The sequence below is a fragment of the Odocoileus virginianus genome, chromosome 21, assembly GCF_023699985.2.
Source record: "Odocoileus virginianus isolate 20LAN1187 ecotype Illinois chromosome 21, Ovbor_1.2, whole genome shotgun sequence".
NCBI lineage: Eukaryota > Metazoa > Chordata > Mammalia > Artiodactyla > Cervidae > Odocoileus > Odocoileus virginianus.
Window position 1 is genome coordinate 27,945,658 of NC_069694.1, and position 18,585 is coordinate 27,964,242.

Below are 18,585 nucleotides of genomic sequence, written 5' to 3' on the forward strand. Positions count from 1 at the left end.
ATATGATTCTAACCTATGTCAGCCAGCCAGTCCACTCAGTTATTTTAATTTTCATTCATCCATTTTTAAAATTTAGGTGACATTTGATAAGTAGCTACTATTTTCCAGACTGTGAGGGATTTTACTTGTGTTATCCCATTTAATCTTTCTGATGATCTTGTGGGAAAATAGGCTTTGTGAAATTAAGGAGCTTGCCCATATAAAGGGGCAGGGTAAGAGAAAGAACAGAGGTGCCAGCATAGAGCTGCAGGAATCTTTGGTATTAAAGCAACTTGAAAAAGAAGAGAGAAATAAAAAATTAAATAGTGCTTCATAAGAGAAAGCTAGGGGGAGAAAAGAGTGTGAAGAAAGAGGACGTGGTTCAGAAGTGTAAAATGAGTTTGGTGAAATCAAGATGAGACAGAAGAAACTCAAGTCCTTAGAATTGGGAATTCATGGGCTTGTAGGCCTCTTGGAGAGAAGCACTTAAGTAGAGAAACATTTTTAGAAGTTGCTGTACATTAATCTCCAAATACTTGGGTCTACAAATAATTATTAAATGAGATTTCATACATAGCAACACAGAGCTCTGGAAGTGATGCATTATTCCCTCTGTATTTTTAGGTTTCATTTAGTGGGGAAATTGGATATAATTTTGGAGGAGTCAGGGCAGAGTTTTTCTACTGTCTCTTTCAAGAAATGACCCGGCCAGAATATGGAATGTTCACATATCCTGAAGAGGCTTCCTACATGTGGTTTCCTGTCAGGGTAAGTCCTCTTTTCTTGGCGTAAGTATTTCTAGAGAGAAAAGGTGTGGGGATATACCATAGAAAATTAGGTTGTCTAGACTGTTTTATTTTAGGAGAAGAACTATTGCTATAATTATGGAGATAAATTTTAATTCTAAAAGGTGATTTTTTTTTTCCTTTAAACTGGGGTCCTCTTTCCCCAGATTCTCAAGTCCACACAGGGGAACTTCAGCAATATATGTTTTTGACCTTTTATAGAATGTATAGGTAAAAATGAGCCCTTCCTTTCTTAGGCATTCATTCTTTGTTTTAGTTCTTTTTCTTCAATGAATTTAAAGACAAAGGCTATGCATATTGGAGTGGGTTGCTATCGGGATTTTCCTGACCCAGGGATCCAACTCAGGTCTCCTGCATTGCAGGCAGACTCTTTACCATCTGAGCCACCAGGGAATCCCATTAGCGCCTCTATGAGTAGGAAATGACAGCCCGCTCCAATATTCTTGCCTTCCATGGACAGAGGAGCGTGGCAGGCTACAGTCCAGGGGGTTGCATAGAGTCAGACACGACTGACTGCCTGACTGAGCACACACACATGCAGTTAAGATCCGGGCTTCCTTGCTGGCTCAGTGGTAAAGAATCTGCCTGCCAAGCAGAAGACTAGGGTTCAATCCCTGGCTTGGGAAGATCCCCTGAAGAAGGAAATGGCAAACCACTCCAATATTTTTGCCTAGGAAATCCCATGGACAGAAGAGCCTGGCAGGGATCGGACATGACTTTGAGATTAAACCACCACCACCACCATTTAAGATCCTACTACCTTAGCAAATTTGATGATTATAGTGCAGTGTTGTTGCAGGTACCTAGTGGCTCAGATGGTAAAGAATCTGCCTCATGCGGGACACCTAGGTTCAATCCCTGGGTAGGAAAGATCCCCTGGAGAAGGAAATGACAACCCACTCCAGTATTCTTGCCTGGGAAATCCCATGGACAGAGGAGCCTGGCGGGTTATACAGTCCATGGGGTCACAAAGAATTGCACATGACTTAATGACTAAACAGCACAGTATTATCCATACTCACTATACTTTGCATTTGACCACTAGGATTTATTTGCTACTCATTGCAGTTTCTCCCCTTAAACAACATCTCTCCTATCCCCTCATCCCTATCCTGTTAAAGCTTTTAGTAACCAGAACTGTGGCAGAGATTTAGATTGACTTGGTCATTAAGTATAAAACCTAAATATTCTTATTTCCAGATTTTTGGTTTTAATTTGTGATTTGATTTTGATTTTAAAAGGGGAAAAAAGGTTCACTTAATGTAAATATTCCATTGTACTGGTAAAAATTTATAATACATTAAGTTTTTTTTTTTCTCCTTTCAGCCTAAATTTGAAAAGAAGAGTTATTTCTTCTTTGGGCTTCTGTGTGGACTTACTCTATTCAATTGTAATGTTGCCGACATCCCTTTTCCACTGGCTTTGTTTAAGAAACTTTTGGACCAAACACCATCACTAGAAGACTTGAAAGAACTCAGTCCTGTTTTGGGAAAGTAAGTTAATATAGTTCTTTTTTCAGATATATTTATTATCTTAAATATATTTATATTATAGTATGATTGGACTGCAAGGAGACCCAGCCAGTCCATCCTAAAGGAGATCAGTCCTGGGTATTCACTGGAAGGACTGATGTTGAAGCTGAAACTCCAATACTTTGGCCACCTGATGCGAAGAGCTGACTCATTTGAAACGACCCTGATGCTGGGAAAGATTGAGGGCGGGAGGAGAAGGGGACGGCAGAGGATGAGATGGTTGGTTGTCATCACCTACTCAATGGACATGAGTTTGGGTAAACTCTGGGAGTTGGTGATGGACAGGGAGGCCTGGCATGCTGAAGTTCATGAGGTCGCAAAGAGTTGGACACGAATGAGCAATTGAACTGAACTGAACTGATGATTGCCATTGTATAGAAAATTAGCACCACTATCTCATCTTGTAATTATATTTAGATAAATATTTAAACATACACACATTCCAGTAGTATTTTTATGTTCAATAGCACTGGGATGACCCAGAGGGATGGGATGGGGAGGGAGGTGGGAGGGGGGTTCAGGATGGGGAACACATGTAAATCCATGGCTGATTCATGTCAATGTATGGCAAAAACCACTACAATATTGTAAAGTAATTAGCCTGCAACTAATAAAAATAATTGGAAAATAAAAATTAAAATTAAAAAAATTAAAAAAGGAAAAAAAATAGTAGCATTCTAGGTACTTTAAACTGATTCTAACTTAGGCAAGAATTGTTAGGTAATAATTTAACTTTCTAAACAATTAAGAAAAGTTGATGTTTGTATAGTTAGCTCTTGCTGCGCTGTGCTCAGATGTTCAGTTGTGTCCTACTCTTTGCAGCTCCATGACTGAAGTCTGCCAGGCTCCTCTGTTCCATGGGTTTCTCCAGGCAAGAATACTGGAGTGAGATGCCATTTTCTCCTCCAGGGGCTCTTCTTGACCCAGGGATTGAACCTGAGTCTGTTATGTCTCCTGCATTGGCAGGTGGATACTTTACCACTAGCACTACTTGGGAAGTGCCCGTAGTTAGCCCTTACTGCTTGTATTAACCTTTAGACTTTATTTGTATAGAAACAGTCACGACAGAGCACAAGTACACCTTGGTGCAAAACCTGCAAGTGGTGTTTATTTTAATAGTTGTTTCATGTCATTACCTTTACAAGGAAACCTTATTTTAAGTTAAAAGGTGAGCCACTACCTCACAAAACATAGTGGTAACATATAAGAGAAAGAGTTAATATCCCTGCTGTGTAGTGTTCCTGTATATCCATTAGAAAAGCTGATAGAGTATATAAGAAAGTAACCTACAAAGGAAGCAATAGAAATGGCTCATAAATTGAGATGATTGGTTTCAGACTTCACTGGTGGTGTAATGGTTAAGACTCCACGCTTCCAATGCAGAGGGGTGCTGGTTTGATCTGTGGTCCAGGAACTAAGATCCCACATGCTGTGCGGCATGTCCAAAAATTTTTTTTAAAAAGATGATCAGTCTCCCTAGTGACCATAGAATACATACTAAAATGAGAGGCTAATGTGATTTCACATTGGCAGAGTTTGGAAATACTGATGCTGTATAGTATCAGCAAGGATTTGGGAAAAGGTTCACTCTGATTTTGGGAATTGTTAGTGGAAGTGTAAAGTGGTAACTCCTTTTCAGAGAATACTGTGGCAGTACCAGTAGTCCCCCTTTGTTTGCAGGAGATGCATTCCAGGCCCCCAAGTGGATGCCTGCAACCATGGATAATGTACACACATATACATGTAGATACACACACACACCATGTTTTTTCCTATACATACATGTTTTTTTCATATTCATACCTATTACTTATGATAAAAAATTTGTAAATTTGGCACACTATGATAGCAGCAATAACAAATAATAAAATAGGACAATTGTAACAATATCCCTTCATGGATCACAGCCTTGTGGCAAAGAGGCTTGTATAAGTCCATGAAGCTATGAGCCATGCCTTGCAGGGCCACCCAGGATGGATGGGTCATAGTGGAGAGTTCTGACAAAATGTGGTCCACTGGAGGAGGGAATGGCAAATTACTCCAGTATTCGCTGTGAGAACCCCCATGAACAGTATGAAAAGGCAAAGATACGACACTGGAAGATGAGCCCCCCAGATTGGAAGGTGTCCAATATGCTACTGGTGAAGAATGGAGGGCAGTTACTAATAACTGCAGAAAGAATGAAGAGGCTGAGCCAAAGTGGAAACGACTCTCAGTTGTGGATGTGTCTGGCGGTGAAATTAAAGTCTAATGCTGTAAGGAACAGTATTGCACAGGAACCTGGAATGTTAGGTCCATGAATCAACATAAATGGTACGTGGTCAAGCAGGAGATGGCAAGAGTGAACATCAGCATCTTGGGAATCAGTGAACTAAATGGATGGGAATGTGTGAATTTATTTTAGATGACCATTATATCTGCTATTGTGGGGAAGAATTCCTTAGAAGAAATGAAGTGGCCCTCATAGTCAACAAGAGTCTGAAATGCGGTACTTGGGTGCAGTCTCAAAAATGACAGAATGATCTCGATTCTTTTCCAAAGCAAACCATTCAGCATCACAGTATTCCAAGTCTATACCCTAACTGCTTATGCTGAGAAAGTTAAAGTTGACCAGTTCTATGAAGACCTACAAGACCTTCTAGAACTAACACCAAAAAAAGATGTCCTTTTCATCATAGAGGATTGGAACGCAAAGATAGGGAAGTCAAGAGAGAACTGGAATAACAGGGAAGTTTGACCTTGGAGTACAAAATGATGCAGGGCAAAGGCTAACAGAGTTTTGTTAGGAGAACACCCTGGTCATAGCAAACACTCTTTTCCAACAGCATAAGAGATGACTTTACACATTGATATCACCAGATAGTCAATACTGAAATCAGATTGATTATATTATTTGCAACTGAAGATAAGAGAAGCTCTTATATACAGTCAGTAAAAACAAGACCTAGAGCTGGCTGTAGTTCAGATCATCAGCTCATGATTACAAAATTTCAGGCTTAAATTGAAGAAAGTAGGGAAAACCACTAGGCCATTCAGGTATGACCTAAATAAAATCCCTTAAGATTATACAGTGGGGAAAAAAAAAGATTATACAGTGGAAGTGATGAATAGATTGAAGGGATAAGATCTGGTTGACAAAGTGCCTGAAGAACCATGGACAGAGGTTTGTAATACTGTACGAGAGGCAGTGACCAAAACCATTCCAAAGAAATAGAACTGCCAAAAGGCGGAAAGGTTGTCTGAGGGAGATTTAGAAATAGCTGAGGAAAGAAGAGAAATGAAAAGGAAGGGAGAAAGGGAAAATATACTCAACTGAATGCAGAGTTCCAGAGAATAGTAAGGAGAGATAAGAAGACCTGTTTTAAAAAAAAAAAATAGAGAACAACAATAGAATGGGAAAGACTAGAGATCTCTTTAAGAAAATTGGAGACACCAAGGAATATTTCATGCAAGGATGGGCCCAATAAAGGACAGATATGGTAAGGAGCTCATAGAAACAGAAGAGATTAAGAAGAGGTGCCAAGAGTACACAGAAGAACTGTACAAAAAGTGTCTTAACGACCTGGATAATGATGGTGTGATCACTTACCTAGAGCCAGACATTCTGGAGTGTGAAGTCAAGTGGTCCTTAGGAAGCACTACTGTGAACAAAGCTAGCAGAAGTGATAGAATCCCAGCTGAGCTGTTTAACATCCTAAAAGATGATACTATTATAGTGCTACACTCAGTATGTCAGTGAATTTTTAACTCAACAGTGGCCACAGGACTGGAAAAGATCAGTTTTAATTCTAATCCCAAAGAAGGGCAATACCAAAGAATGTTCAAACTATAGTTGCACTCATTTCACATGCTAGTAAAGTTATGCTCAAAATTGTTCAAGCTAGGCTTTAGCACTTTGTGAATTGAGAACTTCTAGATGTACAAGTTGGATTTAGAAAAAGCAGAGGAACCAGAGATCAAATTGCCAACATTCATTGGATCATAAAGAAAGCAAGGGAATTCCAGAGAAATGTCTATCTCTGTTTCATTGACTATGCTAAAGCCTTCGACTTTGTGGATCATAGCAAACTGTGGGAGACCCTTAAAGAGATGGGAATACCAGACCACCTTACCTGTTTCCGGAGAAACCTGTATGCAGGCTAAGAAGCAACAGTTAGAATTGGACATAGAACAACTAACTGGTTCAAAATTAGGAAAGGAATAAGACAAGGCTGTATATTGTCACCCTGTTTATTTCACTTATATGTGGAGTACATCATGCGAAATGCCAGGCTGGATGAATTACAGGCTGGAATCAAGATTGTTGGGATAAATATCAACAACCTCAGATATACATATAATACCACTTTAATAGCAGAAAGTGAAAAGGAACTAAAGAAGCTTTTGATGGGGTGAAAAAGCTGACTTAAAACTCAACATTCAAAAATGAAAATCATGGTATCTGGTCCCATCACTTCATGGCAAATAAAAGGGGGAAAAGTGAGAGCAGTGACAGATTTCATTTTCTTGGGCTCCAAAATCACTGTAGATGGTGACTGCAGCCATGAAATTAAAAGACACTTGCTCCTTGGAAGAAACACTATGACAGACTTCGACAGTGTATTAAAAAGCAGAGACATCATTTTGCTGACAAAGGTCTCTATATAGTCAAAGCTATGCTTTTTTCAGTAGTCATGTATGAATGTGAGAGTTGGATCATAAAGAAGGCTAAGCACTGAAGAACTGATGCTTTTGAATTGTGGTGCTAGAGGAGACTCTTGAATGTCCCTTGGACTGCAAGGAGATCAAACCAGTCAGTCTTAAAGGAAATCAACCCTGTATATTCATCGGAAGGACTGATGCTGAAGCTGAAACTCCAGTACTTAGGCCACCTGATGTGAAGAACTGACCCATTGGAAAAGACCCTGATGCTGGGAAAGATTGAAGGCAGGAGAAGGGGGCAGCCAAGGATGAGATGGTTAGATAGCATCATGAACTCAATGGACATGAATTTGAGCAAACTCTGGGAGATGGAAAAGAAATGCAAAAAGGCAAAATGGTTGTCTGAGGAGGCCTTACAAATAGCTGTGAAATGAAGAGAAGTGAAAAGCAAAGGAGAAAAGGAAAGATATTCACATTTGAATGCAGAGTTCCAAAGAATAACCAGGAGAGATAAGAAAGCCTTCCTCAGTGATCAATGCAAAGAAATAGAGGAAAACAACAGAATGGGAAAGACTAGAGATCTCTTCAAGAAAATTAGAGATACCAAGGGAACATTTCATGCAAAAATGGGCTCAATAAAGGACAGAAATGGTATGGACCTAACAGAAGCAGAAGATACTAAGAAGAGGCGGCAAGAATACACAGAAGAACTGTACAAAAAAGATCTTCACGACCCAGAAAATCACAATGGTGTGATCGCTCACCTAGAGCCAGACATCCTGGAATGTGAAGTCAAGTGGGCCTTGGAAAGCATCACTCCAAACAAAGCTAGTGGATGTGATGGAATTCCAGTTGAGCTATTTCAAATCTTGAAAGATGATGCTGTGAAAGTGCTGCACTCAATATGCCAGCAAATTTGGAAAACTCAGCAGTGGCCACAGGACTGGTAAAGGTCAGTTTTCATTCCAATCCCAAAGAAAGGCAATGCCAAAGAATGCTCAAACTACTGCACAATTGCACTCATCTCACAGGCTAATAAAGTAATGCTCAAAATTCTCCAAGCCAGGCTTCAGCAATACGTGAACCGAGAACTTCCAGATGCTCAAGCTGGTTTTAAGAAAAGGCAGAGGAACCAGAGATCCAATTGCCAACATCCGCTGGATCATCAAAAAAGCAAGAGAGTTCCAGAAAAACATCTATTTCTGCTTTATTGACTACGCCAAAGCCTTCGACTATGTGGATCACAAAAACTGTGGAAAATTCTGAAGGAGATGGGAATACCAGACCACCTGACCTGCCTCTTGAGAAACCTGTATGCAGGTCAGGAAGCAACACTTAGAACTGGACATGGAACAATAGACTGGTTCCAAATAGGAAAAGGAGTACGTCAAGGCTGTAATTGTCATCCTGCTTATTTAACTTATATGCAGAGTACATCATGAGAAATGCTGGGCTGTAAGAAGCACAAGCTGGAATCAAGATTGCTGGGAGAAATATCAATAATCTCAGATAGGCAGATGACACCACCCTTATGGCAGAAAGTGAAGAGGAACTAAAAGCCTCTTGGTGAAAGTGAAAGAGGAGAGTGAAAAAGTTGACTTAAAGCTCAACATTCAGAAAACTAAGATCATGGCATCTGGTCCCATCACCTCATGGGAAATAGATGTGGAGACAGTGGAAACAGTGTCAGACTTTATTTTTGGGGGCTCCAAAATCACTGCAGATGGTGACTGCAGCCATGAAATTAAAAGACACTCCTTGGAAGGAAAGTTATGACCAACCTAGATAGCATATTAAAAAAAAGCAGAGACATTACTTTGCCAACAATGGTCCGTCTGGTCAAGACTATGGATTTTCCAGTGGTCACGTATGGATGTGAGAGTTGGACTGTGAAGAAAGCTGAGCACTGAAAAATTGATGCTTTTGAACTATGGTGTTGGAGAAGACTCTTGAGAGTCCCTTAGACTGCAAGGAGATCCAACCAGTCCATCCTAAAGGAGACACGTCCTGGGTGTTCATTGGAAGGACTGATGCTGAAGCTGAAACTCCAATACTTTGGCCACCTCATGTGAAGAGTTGACTTGTTGGAAAAGACCCTGATGCTGGGAGGGATTGGGGGCAGGAGGAGAAGGGGATGACAGAGGATGAGATGGCTGGATGGCATCACCGACTCGATGGGCATGAGTTTGAGTAAACTCTGGGAGTTTGTGATGGACAGGGAGGCTTGGCGTGCTGCGATTCATGGGGTCGCAAAGAGTCGGACACGACTGACGACTGAACTGAACTGAACTGGGAGATAGTAAAGGACACGGAAGTCTGGTGTGCTGCAGTTCATAGGGTCGCAAAGAGTCAGACATGACTTAGCAAGTGAACAACAACAACTGTAATAAAAGTTATATGAATGTGGACTGCAGTCTTCCTATATTTCAAAATATCTTATGTGCAAATCTAATGCCTTTTCCATCCTAACCAGCTTTATCATGCACTGTGGCTAGAACTCTGCAGTTTGAGGTGCAACAGCAAAACCAGTATGAGTTCCTTTGTTCTTCACAATTGCCCAGATAGAAGATTCTTTCTTACCATAGATTGTAGCAACCTCAGGATATGATTTTTTTCTTTCCTCATTAAATTGAGAACTTTCAACTTTTCACTTAAAAAGTATACTTTGCAGTTTCTCTTTGGCACATCCCAATTGCCATCATCATTACTCTTGCTCTTTGCGGCCATTATGAAATTAAGTAATAGTTACGTGGATGCAAGGGCTGTGATACCACAGTGGTCACGAGGCAGCTACTAAATGACTAACAGGTGGGATATGCTGTACAAAGGTATGATTCACATATCCTGGGACAGTGTGACATTGCATCATGCTACTCAGAACGGCCTACAATTTAAAACTGATGAATTATTTAATTCTGGAATTTTCCATTTAACATTTTTCAAGTGCAGTAGACCACAGATAACTGAAACTGTAAAAAGCAAAACCATGGATAAGGGGAGACTACTTTGACCTAGCAGTTGTACCTCTAGACATTTCACATTCAGAAATACACAATCATGCAAAGATGTATGCCTGCTAGTGCACATTGTATTAGTTCATAATACGTAGACTACCTAAATGTTCTTAGTAAAGTGAAGAAAGTGAAAGTGTTTGTTGCTCAGTCATGTCCAACTCTGTGGCCCCATGGACTGCAGCCTGCCAGGCTCCACTCTCCGTGGGATTCTCCAGGCAAGCACACGGGAGTGGATTGCCATTCCCTTCTGGGAATTAATATTTTTCATATATTTATGCAGTGGAATACTATGGAGATTTTGATAAGAATGAGAACAGTAGTATGATTCTGTTATTATCCCTATTTTACAGATGAGGAAACTGAAACAGAGAAAAGTTAGGTAATTTGCCTCAGACCCCGTAGTGATAGAACCATGAGTGGAACGCTATCTAGCTCGAGAATCCCAACTATTAATCATTATATTTATATACTAATAAGGAAAAAAATACTGAAAGCACCAGATTTGGCAAAGAGGTAAATTTGTCATTATTTTTTACTGAAAACATTGAAAATGACTTAAATCCTGCTTATGTCTAAAAAGACTTATTAAACTAAATAACTTCATATAGATGAACTAAGTAAAGACTGTTAAATCCATATTAGCATTTCTCAAACTTTTAGGTCTTAAGATTCTCAAAAATTAATAGAGGACCTCGAAGAGCTTTTGCTTATATTAAGTAAACTTGTCAGTATTTATGATAGTAGAAATTAAAAGTAAAGAGTTTCAAATATAGGAATTCACACTTGCTAGCTATCATATCACCTCTGGAAAACTGTTCTCATGTGCCCATGTTCTCCGTGCTCATGACAGAATGTGAGGAGGCAAGTAACATCTTAGTATTATTATGATATTTGTTTTGACCTTGCAGACCCTACCCCACCCGCCCAGTAAAGGCCTCAGGGATTCCCAGAAGTTGTAGTTTACAGTTTGAGAATCCCTGATCTCTGTACTCAGTAAAACTGCTATTTTAATCCTAGGAGGCTTAAAAAAAAAAAACAACCAGCTGATTTAAAGTTTATATGGGTGAACAAGGGGCCAAGAATATCCACAGATCATTTGTAAGGTGAATAAGGATGGGGAACTTGGCCTACCAGATATCAAGAATCATTAGAAAGCTGTATTAATCAGGGCAGTATGATTTTGGTGCTGGCTTTCCAATGAGATGGGAGAGTGTGGAACCTGACCCATATACACATGGCACTTTGTCAGAGGTAGTTTATTAGATCAGTCGGAATAGAAGTACTCTTCAAGTAATGCATCTGGGGGAAAAAATGAGAGCAGATACCTTGGGCCATGAACCAAAACCAACTCTGTGTGGATTAAGGACTTAAATATTGAATGTAAAAATGAAGGAAATGTGGACAGTTATTTCACACTTGCAGTTTCTCAAGCAAGACATAAAAATACCAACATTACAGGAAAGATTGATACATTAACTGCAGTAAGATGAAAGAAATTCTTTGTTCATCAAGAGATACCTTAGCAAAGAGAAAAGGTGTTCTTCAAACTGTAGATAAGTGTATAACACATTGAGGGTGGTAGAAAAGTGAAATAAGAAATGTACCCTTTATATGTAGATATAAGATACTGGCAGTGGTTTAGTTCTTGTTTGGGGAAGTAGTCTTCATAAACAAACCCATAAATAAGCAAATAAGCCATCCATGGACATATAGTGACAAAGCATCATGAACCAAACCTATGAGGAATCCAGTTTTATCAGCTGAGTTCCCATTAGTCTCTCTCAGCCCTCAAAAAACACAATAAAACATGGTCTGTTTTTATCATGATACTACTTAAAAGATCCAAAATTTTAGAGAATTCCTTGGTGGTCCAGTAGTTAGGACTTGGAGCTTTTACTGCCATGGCCTGTGATCAATCCCTGGTTGGGGAACTGAAATGCCGCAAGCTGCATGGTGTGGCCAAAAAAAAAACACCCAGATTTTAGCAAAATTTAGTAATATAAAATCTAGCAGGGGAAAAATCAACTGATTGCACCTCCTCCCAGAGGCCTTACCCAATGACAGGCATCCCTTTAGAAAGAGTTAACGAAGCTCTCCCATGTTGTACCTGTACCAGTTATGTTGTTTCTAGTGGTACTTAATCTGACACCACTGTAGTTAGGGTGGAGGGAAGAGAGCTGGGAATTGGGTGGGGAGCCTGCAGAATTACAAATAAACCTCCAAACCTCACACTTTCGGCTGAGGTCTGGCCCTAGTTAGACTGTCAATATACAGAAACAAGTGATGTGAACTAAACCTGACCTCCCACCTTGAGAACAGGTATGCCCTTGACATTTTATTTAGATGATGCATCTAGCCATCATTATTGACAATAAGATTGTTCTTTAGGAATTTGCAGACACTTCTGGATGATGACGGAGATGACTTAGAAGAAGTATTTCACATCCATTTTAATGTAAGTAACAGTAAAAATAAAATTACAGCTCATATTTAATCTGATTTTACTACTTATATATCTTATAAATATATATGCTTTATATACTTGTATACTCTATAAATTTATAGACTTTATAATCGGGTTGACTATTTATATACTTTTAATAAAAAACCAAACTATAAATTAGAGTAGTACAAAAGGTATTTTTTCCTTGTTTTTCATGAGCTGGGTGTATTATCAGTTAGATTTTACTGAATAACAGATAACACCTAAACTTAGTGGTGTAAAACAGCAAAAACAGTTCTGGGGCTTTCTGGACTGGCCTGACTTGACTGTTCCGGGTGGACCACAGTGGCCTCGCTCCCACACCTGTTGGTTAGCAGGCTGGTTGGTTGAGCGGGTGCAGCTGGAACAGCCGTCTCTGTCCTAGTGACTAGCTGAGGCTTCTTCACAGAGTGAAGAGTTACAGAAAGTAGGAGGGATGGCAAGCCCCAACACGCAGCTTCAAGCTTTTGCTCCTGTCAGGTCCTGCTGGTCAAAATACTTCACACTGCTGCACTCAGATTCATGAGCTGAAGAAATAGACGCCCCCTCTTGATGGGAGATATTGCAAAGTCACATGGCATAAATACCAGGATGGGAGGAATTTTTGACAGTTTTGCAAATCTCCTGTGCTGGGTCTGTACTGTGTGAAGTGAATAGTGAGATGTGGCAATTTTCCCAGTAGTTTATTTGGTAGGATCAGTTAAAATAGATAATTCAGGTTTTTTAAAAAGTTTATTTTTCATTCTCTGTGATAAATGTGGTAAATTTTTTTTACCACCTTGCTGGTTTTTATAACAAAAATACACATTTCCACAGATTCTTGAGAAGAGGTATGCTCAAACGTGTTTTTGTTGACAGTAGATTGTTGAGGATTCTCTTGGAGATTACTGAGTTCATTTGTGGTTACAGGTGCATTGGGATGAAAATGATGTAGACTTAATTCCTGATGGAAGTCATATAATTGTTGACCAGGCTAACAAGTAAGTATAAAGAAATAATTGTTTTGTCTGAAAAGTGAAAGTGTTACTCGCTTAATTGTGTCCGACTTTTTGCACACTGTGTTTATTTCACTGGGCTCTTAAAATTCCTTGTCATTATAATTTTCCTTTTTGACCATTTTCCAGTAAGGCAGAGGAACAGTGCATGGTGTTTGCATGTGTGTGCCTCCAAGTTTGCTGCTGGCAGAGATGGAAATGGCTTTCTTGCAGAGACCTTCTCTTATCGTCCTGTCTAGGATCATTCCTCTGACCTCTCTTTATCCCCTTACCTGGCTTTACTTTTTCTTTTCATGTCACACATTATCTGCCTTTATTTTTACTTGCCAGTGTTTCCCCCAGCTCTTAGGAACTGTGTGATGCCAAGAGCATGGTCTGTTTTGCTCACTGTTGTCTGTCCAGTACCTAGTTCACAGTGGTGCCCAGTCCATAGCAGGCACTTAGTTTTGTTTAATATTATTAAATCTTACTGTGGTATCTTGACTTCCCATTACCTTATGGGATGCCATTTAAAGCCGTAGAGTTTGGGATCATAGAATATTCCCCTGATAGTTCATCCTAGTGGCAAAGAAATATCTAGTGAGCATTCTGGCCTAAAGCCCAATGTTTTTCTTTAATTTTTAAAACCTTTATTTAAAAACATTTTGAATTATATAGAAAAGTTCAAAATTATAAGCATGCAGATCAAGAAATGGAAAATTTCTAGCTCCATGGAATATTTAATTAATATACCTCAATTTTGTCCATAGAATTATTGATTGCCTGGCCCCTTCCCCTGAAAGAATTGGCAAGTGTGCCCAAAGGCAGAAACTTCAAGTGAAGTGCTGGGCTCACCCCAGGGAGCCTCCGTGCTCTCTTGCTCCAGAGGCCTGTTTGAATATTGGCTTCGATTTGAAAGCCTGGAGCTTTTGTATTTGTTACCTGGCTTTTTCTAGTTTATCCCTGGGAACCTTTGCTACAAGCTACTTCATCATAGCTAGACATATAAATGTCCTTTTTGTATTTAACCACAAATAATTACTCACTTGGACCAATTCAGACAATACAAGAGTATAAAAGAGGAAATTTCTCCTGTCTCCCAAGCCCATTCCCCAGAGATAGCAGGGACAATTTATTCTTCCAAATTTTTTCTCTTCTAGTCTATCAGTTCTCTTAACCATGTGACTTTAAGCAATCTCATACTTGCACTGTGTCTGTTTCCTCATTACCAAAATGCATAAGAACCTGCCTCAGTTTTATGAAGATTAAATTAGATAATCTATATTAAAAAAAAACCAAACCACAGCTCTAAAAGTTGGTTGTACATGGTAAGCAACCAATTTTCGGTGTTCTAGCTTTCTTGATGCTGGGGAAGATTGAAGGCAAAAGGAGAAAGGGGTGGGGGGCTACAGAGGATGAGATGGTTATATAGCATCACCAACTCAATGGACATGAATTTGAGCAAACTCTAGGAGATAATGAAGGACAGGGAAGCCTGGCATGCTGCAGTCCATAGGGTTACAAAGAAACGCGATTTAGTGACTAAAGAGGGACCAACAACTAGCTCTTTATTAGTAGTAGTATTTTGCTCTAAAATATTTTATTAGAATCCTTTTGTTAAGACCAAGTGAAGGCCATCTAATTGATTTTGGCCTCAAATTTCTAGACAGTCCCCTCCCTCCCACTCCTGGAGGTTGACAGCTGCTCACAAGGGTTAATGTGGGAAAGATGTACAGTTCCTAAGATCTATTCAACACCAGATAGAGGACTTCGTTTGTGTCAGCAAAATTCATAGTACCCAGGTAGAAGGCACGATGCTCTCTGCTTCTTATCACAGCCTGTTGAGGTGACAGGAACGATTACCTGGGCGCTCCAACCACCACAGCAGCGCTTCTCCAAGAGGAGAGTTCCAAACCAGGCCAGCCCGGGGTCTCTGTGAAGGGACGCTGCCCTGCCGGGCTGCCAAAGCTCTTGTGCTTTATCCGGTAATAGTACACTGGTGGATCTTAAACCCCTTGTGGCACTGTGGACCCTTCTTCGAGAATAAGGGCCCTGCACACCAGCAGCTGTGTGGCGGTGGTGCAGGTGACCATCTTCCCCTTATTTATAGGAGAAGGTTCTGCAGCAGCCACCAGGCAGACCCCAAGGTCACCATCTCTTCCTTTATTTATATCATTCTTTTCACCCCCTCCCCCGGTTTTGTTTGGAGTATTGCTGTAATCTGAAATCATTCTTTGTTTCATTAAAGGAGAGACTATGTTTCTAAGTATGTCAATTACATCTTCAACATCTCTGTAAAGGCAGTTTATGAGGAGTTCCAAAGAGGATTTTACAAAGTGTGTGACAAGGAGATTATTGAATTTTTCCATCCCGAAGAACTCAAGGATGTGATTATCGGAAATACAGATTACGACTGGGAAACATTTGAAAAGGTACATCATAAATGCCAAATTATAATGCCAAACAAAATTAAAATTTTGTTTGTTTCTTGATTTTTTTTTTTTTTTGCATTTTCCTATAGAATGCACATTATGAACATGGATACGACAGTTCACATCCCACCATAGTGATGTTTTGGAAAGCTTTACACAAATTGACTTTGGAGGAAAAGAAAAAATTCCTTGGTGAGTGTTACATCAGGAGGAAATCTGTACACTGTGTCCTTTTTGTGGAATAAGGAAATCTTGTTCTTCACAGGCATCACTTGCCTGCAAAGTCAGAGTCATTCATAGTCCAGTGGAATGTCCTTTATTCCAGGTTGTCCCAGTATAAAAAAAAAAGTTAATATAGATCTTTATCCTGTCATTTTCAATTCTGCCTGTTGTACATTTGGCTTCTTTGAGCTAAATATTGAGACTTCTGTAGTTGTATCATCATTCAGTTACCCAGGCCCCGTGGGATAAGCCAAACTACACCATCACTTGTCTTCACAGTTTTAACTCACCTTCAGACTTTGATCTGTTTTATGCCTACTCGGTGCTTTTCAGATCGTGAACTCCTTATTGCCAAATTTAGATGAAATTGAACAAAGTATGGAAAACCACTAGACCGTTCAGGTGTGACCTAAATCAAATCCATTATGATTATATAGTGGAAGTGACCAAATAGATTCAAGGGATTTGATCTGATAGAGTGCCTGAAGAATTATGGACAGAGGTTCGTGACATTGTATAGGAGGCAGTGATCAAGACCATCCCCAAGAAAAAGAAACGCAAAAAGGCAAAATGGTTGTTTGACGAGGCCTTACAAATAGCTGTGAAGAGACGCGAAAGGCAAAGGAGAAAAGGAAAGATATACCCATTTGAATGCAGAGCTCCAAAGAATAGCAAGGAGAGATAAGAAAGCCTTCCTAAGTGATTAATGCAAAGAAATAGAGGAAAACAATAGAATGGGAAAGACTAGAGATCACTTCAAGAAAATTAGAGATACCAAGGGAACATTTCATGCAAGAACAGGCACAATAAAGGACAGAAGTGGTATGGACCTAACAGAAGCAGAAGATATTAAGAAGAGGTGGCAACAATACACAGAACTACTATACAAAAAAGATCTTCACGACCCAGATAATCACGATGGTGTGATCACTCACCTAGAGCCAGACATCCTGGAATGTGAAGTCAAGTGGGCCTTAGGAAGCATCACTATGAACAAAGCTAGTGGATGTGATGGAATTCCAGTTAAGCTATTTCAAATCCTAAAAGATGATGCTGTGAAAGTGCTGCACTCAATATGCCAGCAAATTTGGAAAACTCAGCAGTGGCCAACCTAGACAGCTTATTAAAAAGCAGAGACATTACTTTGCCAGCAAAGATCTGTCTAGTCAAAGGTTTGGTTTTTCCAGTAGTCATGTATGGATGTGAGAGTTGGGACTATAGAGAAAGCAGAGCGCCGAAGAATTGATGCTTTTTGAACTGTGATGTTCGAGAAGGTTTTTGAGAGTCCCTTGGACTGCAAGGAGGTCCAGCCAGTCCATCCTAAAGGAGATCTGTCCTGAATATTCATTGGAAAGACTGATGCTGCAGCTGAAACTCCAATACATTGGCCACCTGATGGGAAGAACTGATTCATTTGAAAAGACCCTGATGCTGGGAAAGATTGAATGCAGGAGGAGAAGGGGACAACAGAAGATGAGATGGTTGGATGGCATCACTGACTCTATGGACATTGAGTTTGAGTAAACTCTGGGAGTTGGTGATGGACAGGGAAGCCTGGCGTGCGGCAGTCCATGGGGTCACAAAGAGTCAGACATGACTGAGCGACTGAACTGAACTGAATGCTTTTCCTGAGACTTGTTTAAATGACTGCCTCTCTCATTGTCTTACTCAATTTCCTTACTTATTTTTGAGAAACATTTATCTTCTTTTTTTCTTTGGATAACATGGATGTTTAAAGGTATTCACACTTCTCCAGAAACCCAACCCACCTTTCCAGTCTTAAGATGCTTTGCAGGAAATCTTTGTTCAGCCAAACAGTTCCGTCGTCTGTGTGTTCCAGAGCGGGCCTCGTGCCTGCCACTTGCAGCTTTCTCCCAGCCAGACTGTAAGCTGCTGGAGGGCGGTGACTGTGTCAGGCTTTGTCCTAACGGTGGTCCCCAGTGCAGTCCAAAGCACATGGGCCCTCAGTTAGTGTTTTTGAATCAACACATTTTCTCTGTATAAATTTTGGTTTCTGTGAAGCAGACAGCACTCATTTGTCTTCTTTTTTTTAGTATTTCTCACAGGAACTGACAGAATTCAAATAAAAGGCTTAAAGAACATGAAGATAACGTTTTGCTGCCCTGCCAGCTTGAACGAGAAAGACCCCATGCGCGCGCAGACCTGCTTCAGCCTCCTCTACCTACCTAAGTACTCCACGATGGAGCGAGTAGAGGCCGCGCTGCGGATGGCCATCAGCAGCAGCAGGGGCTTTCGCTGAGCCGCCGCCTCGCTCTGCACCCCTTGGGGAATGCTTCCAGAAATAAAATTAACTCGAGAATTAGCAGAGAAATCGTGCTGACTGTTCACTGTGTTTGCCTGCTTTTTCAGAATTCCTGTTTGTGCTTGTAAAATGTATTGGCAATGATATAGATTAGGCTGTTAAAACAAGTGCATTGAGAAACACAGTGCATTGAGACAGAAGGGTTGTTTCTCATAAATGTCTGGGTAGTTTGTCCAGGGC

At 40.2% G+C, this 18,585-nt stretch overlaps 2 protein-coding genes across 4 annotated transcripts in view; one reads left to right on the forward strand and one right to left on the reverse strand.

The window, feature by feature from the left end:
• HERC5 (HECT and RLD domain containing E3 ubiquitin protein ligase 5) overlaps positions 1–18,414 on the forward strand; it is a 46,882-nt gene extending 28,468 nt beyond the window's left edge. For both annotated transcript variants that reach the window (XM_070452123.1, XM_020868995.2), the window contains 7 exons: positions 604–747; positions 2,112–2,278; positions 12,361–12,427; positions 13,364–13,434; positions 15,677–15,860; positions 15,950–16,052; positions 18,137–18,414. In XM_070452123.1, the coding sequence (XP_070308224.1) occupies positions 604–747; positions 2,112–2,278; positions 12,361–12,427; positions 13,364–13,434; positions 15,677–15,860; positions 15,950–16,052; positions 18,137–18,342 (942 nt within the window). In that variant the 3' untranslated portion in view covers positions 18,343–18,414. The remainder of the gene's footprint in view (positions 1–603; positions 748–2,111; positions 2,279–12,360; positions 12,428–13,363; positions 13,435–15,676; positions 15,861–15,949; positions 16,053–18,136) is intronic.
• Positions 1–18,585, reverse strand: part of PYURF (PIGY upstream open reading frame) — an 89,507-nt gene that overhangs the window by 64,704 nt on the left and 6,218 nt on the right. The gene's annotated exons all lie outside the window — the stretch shown is intronic.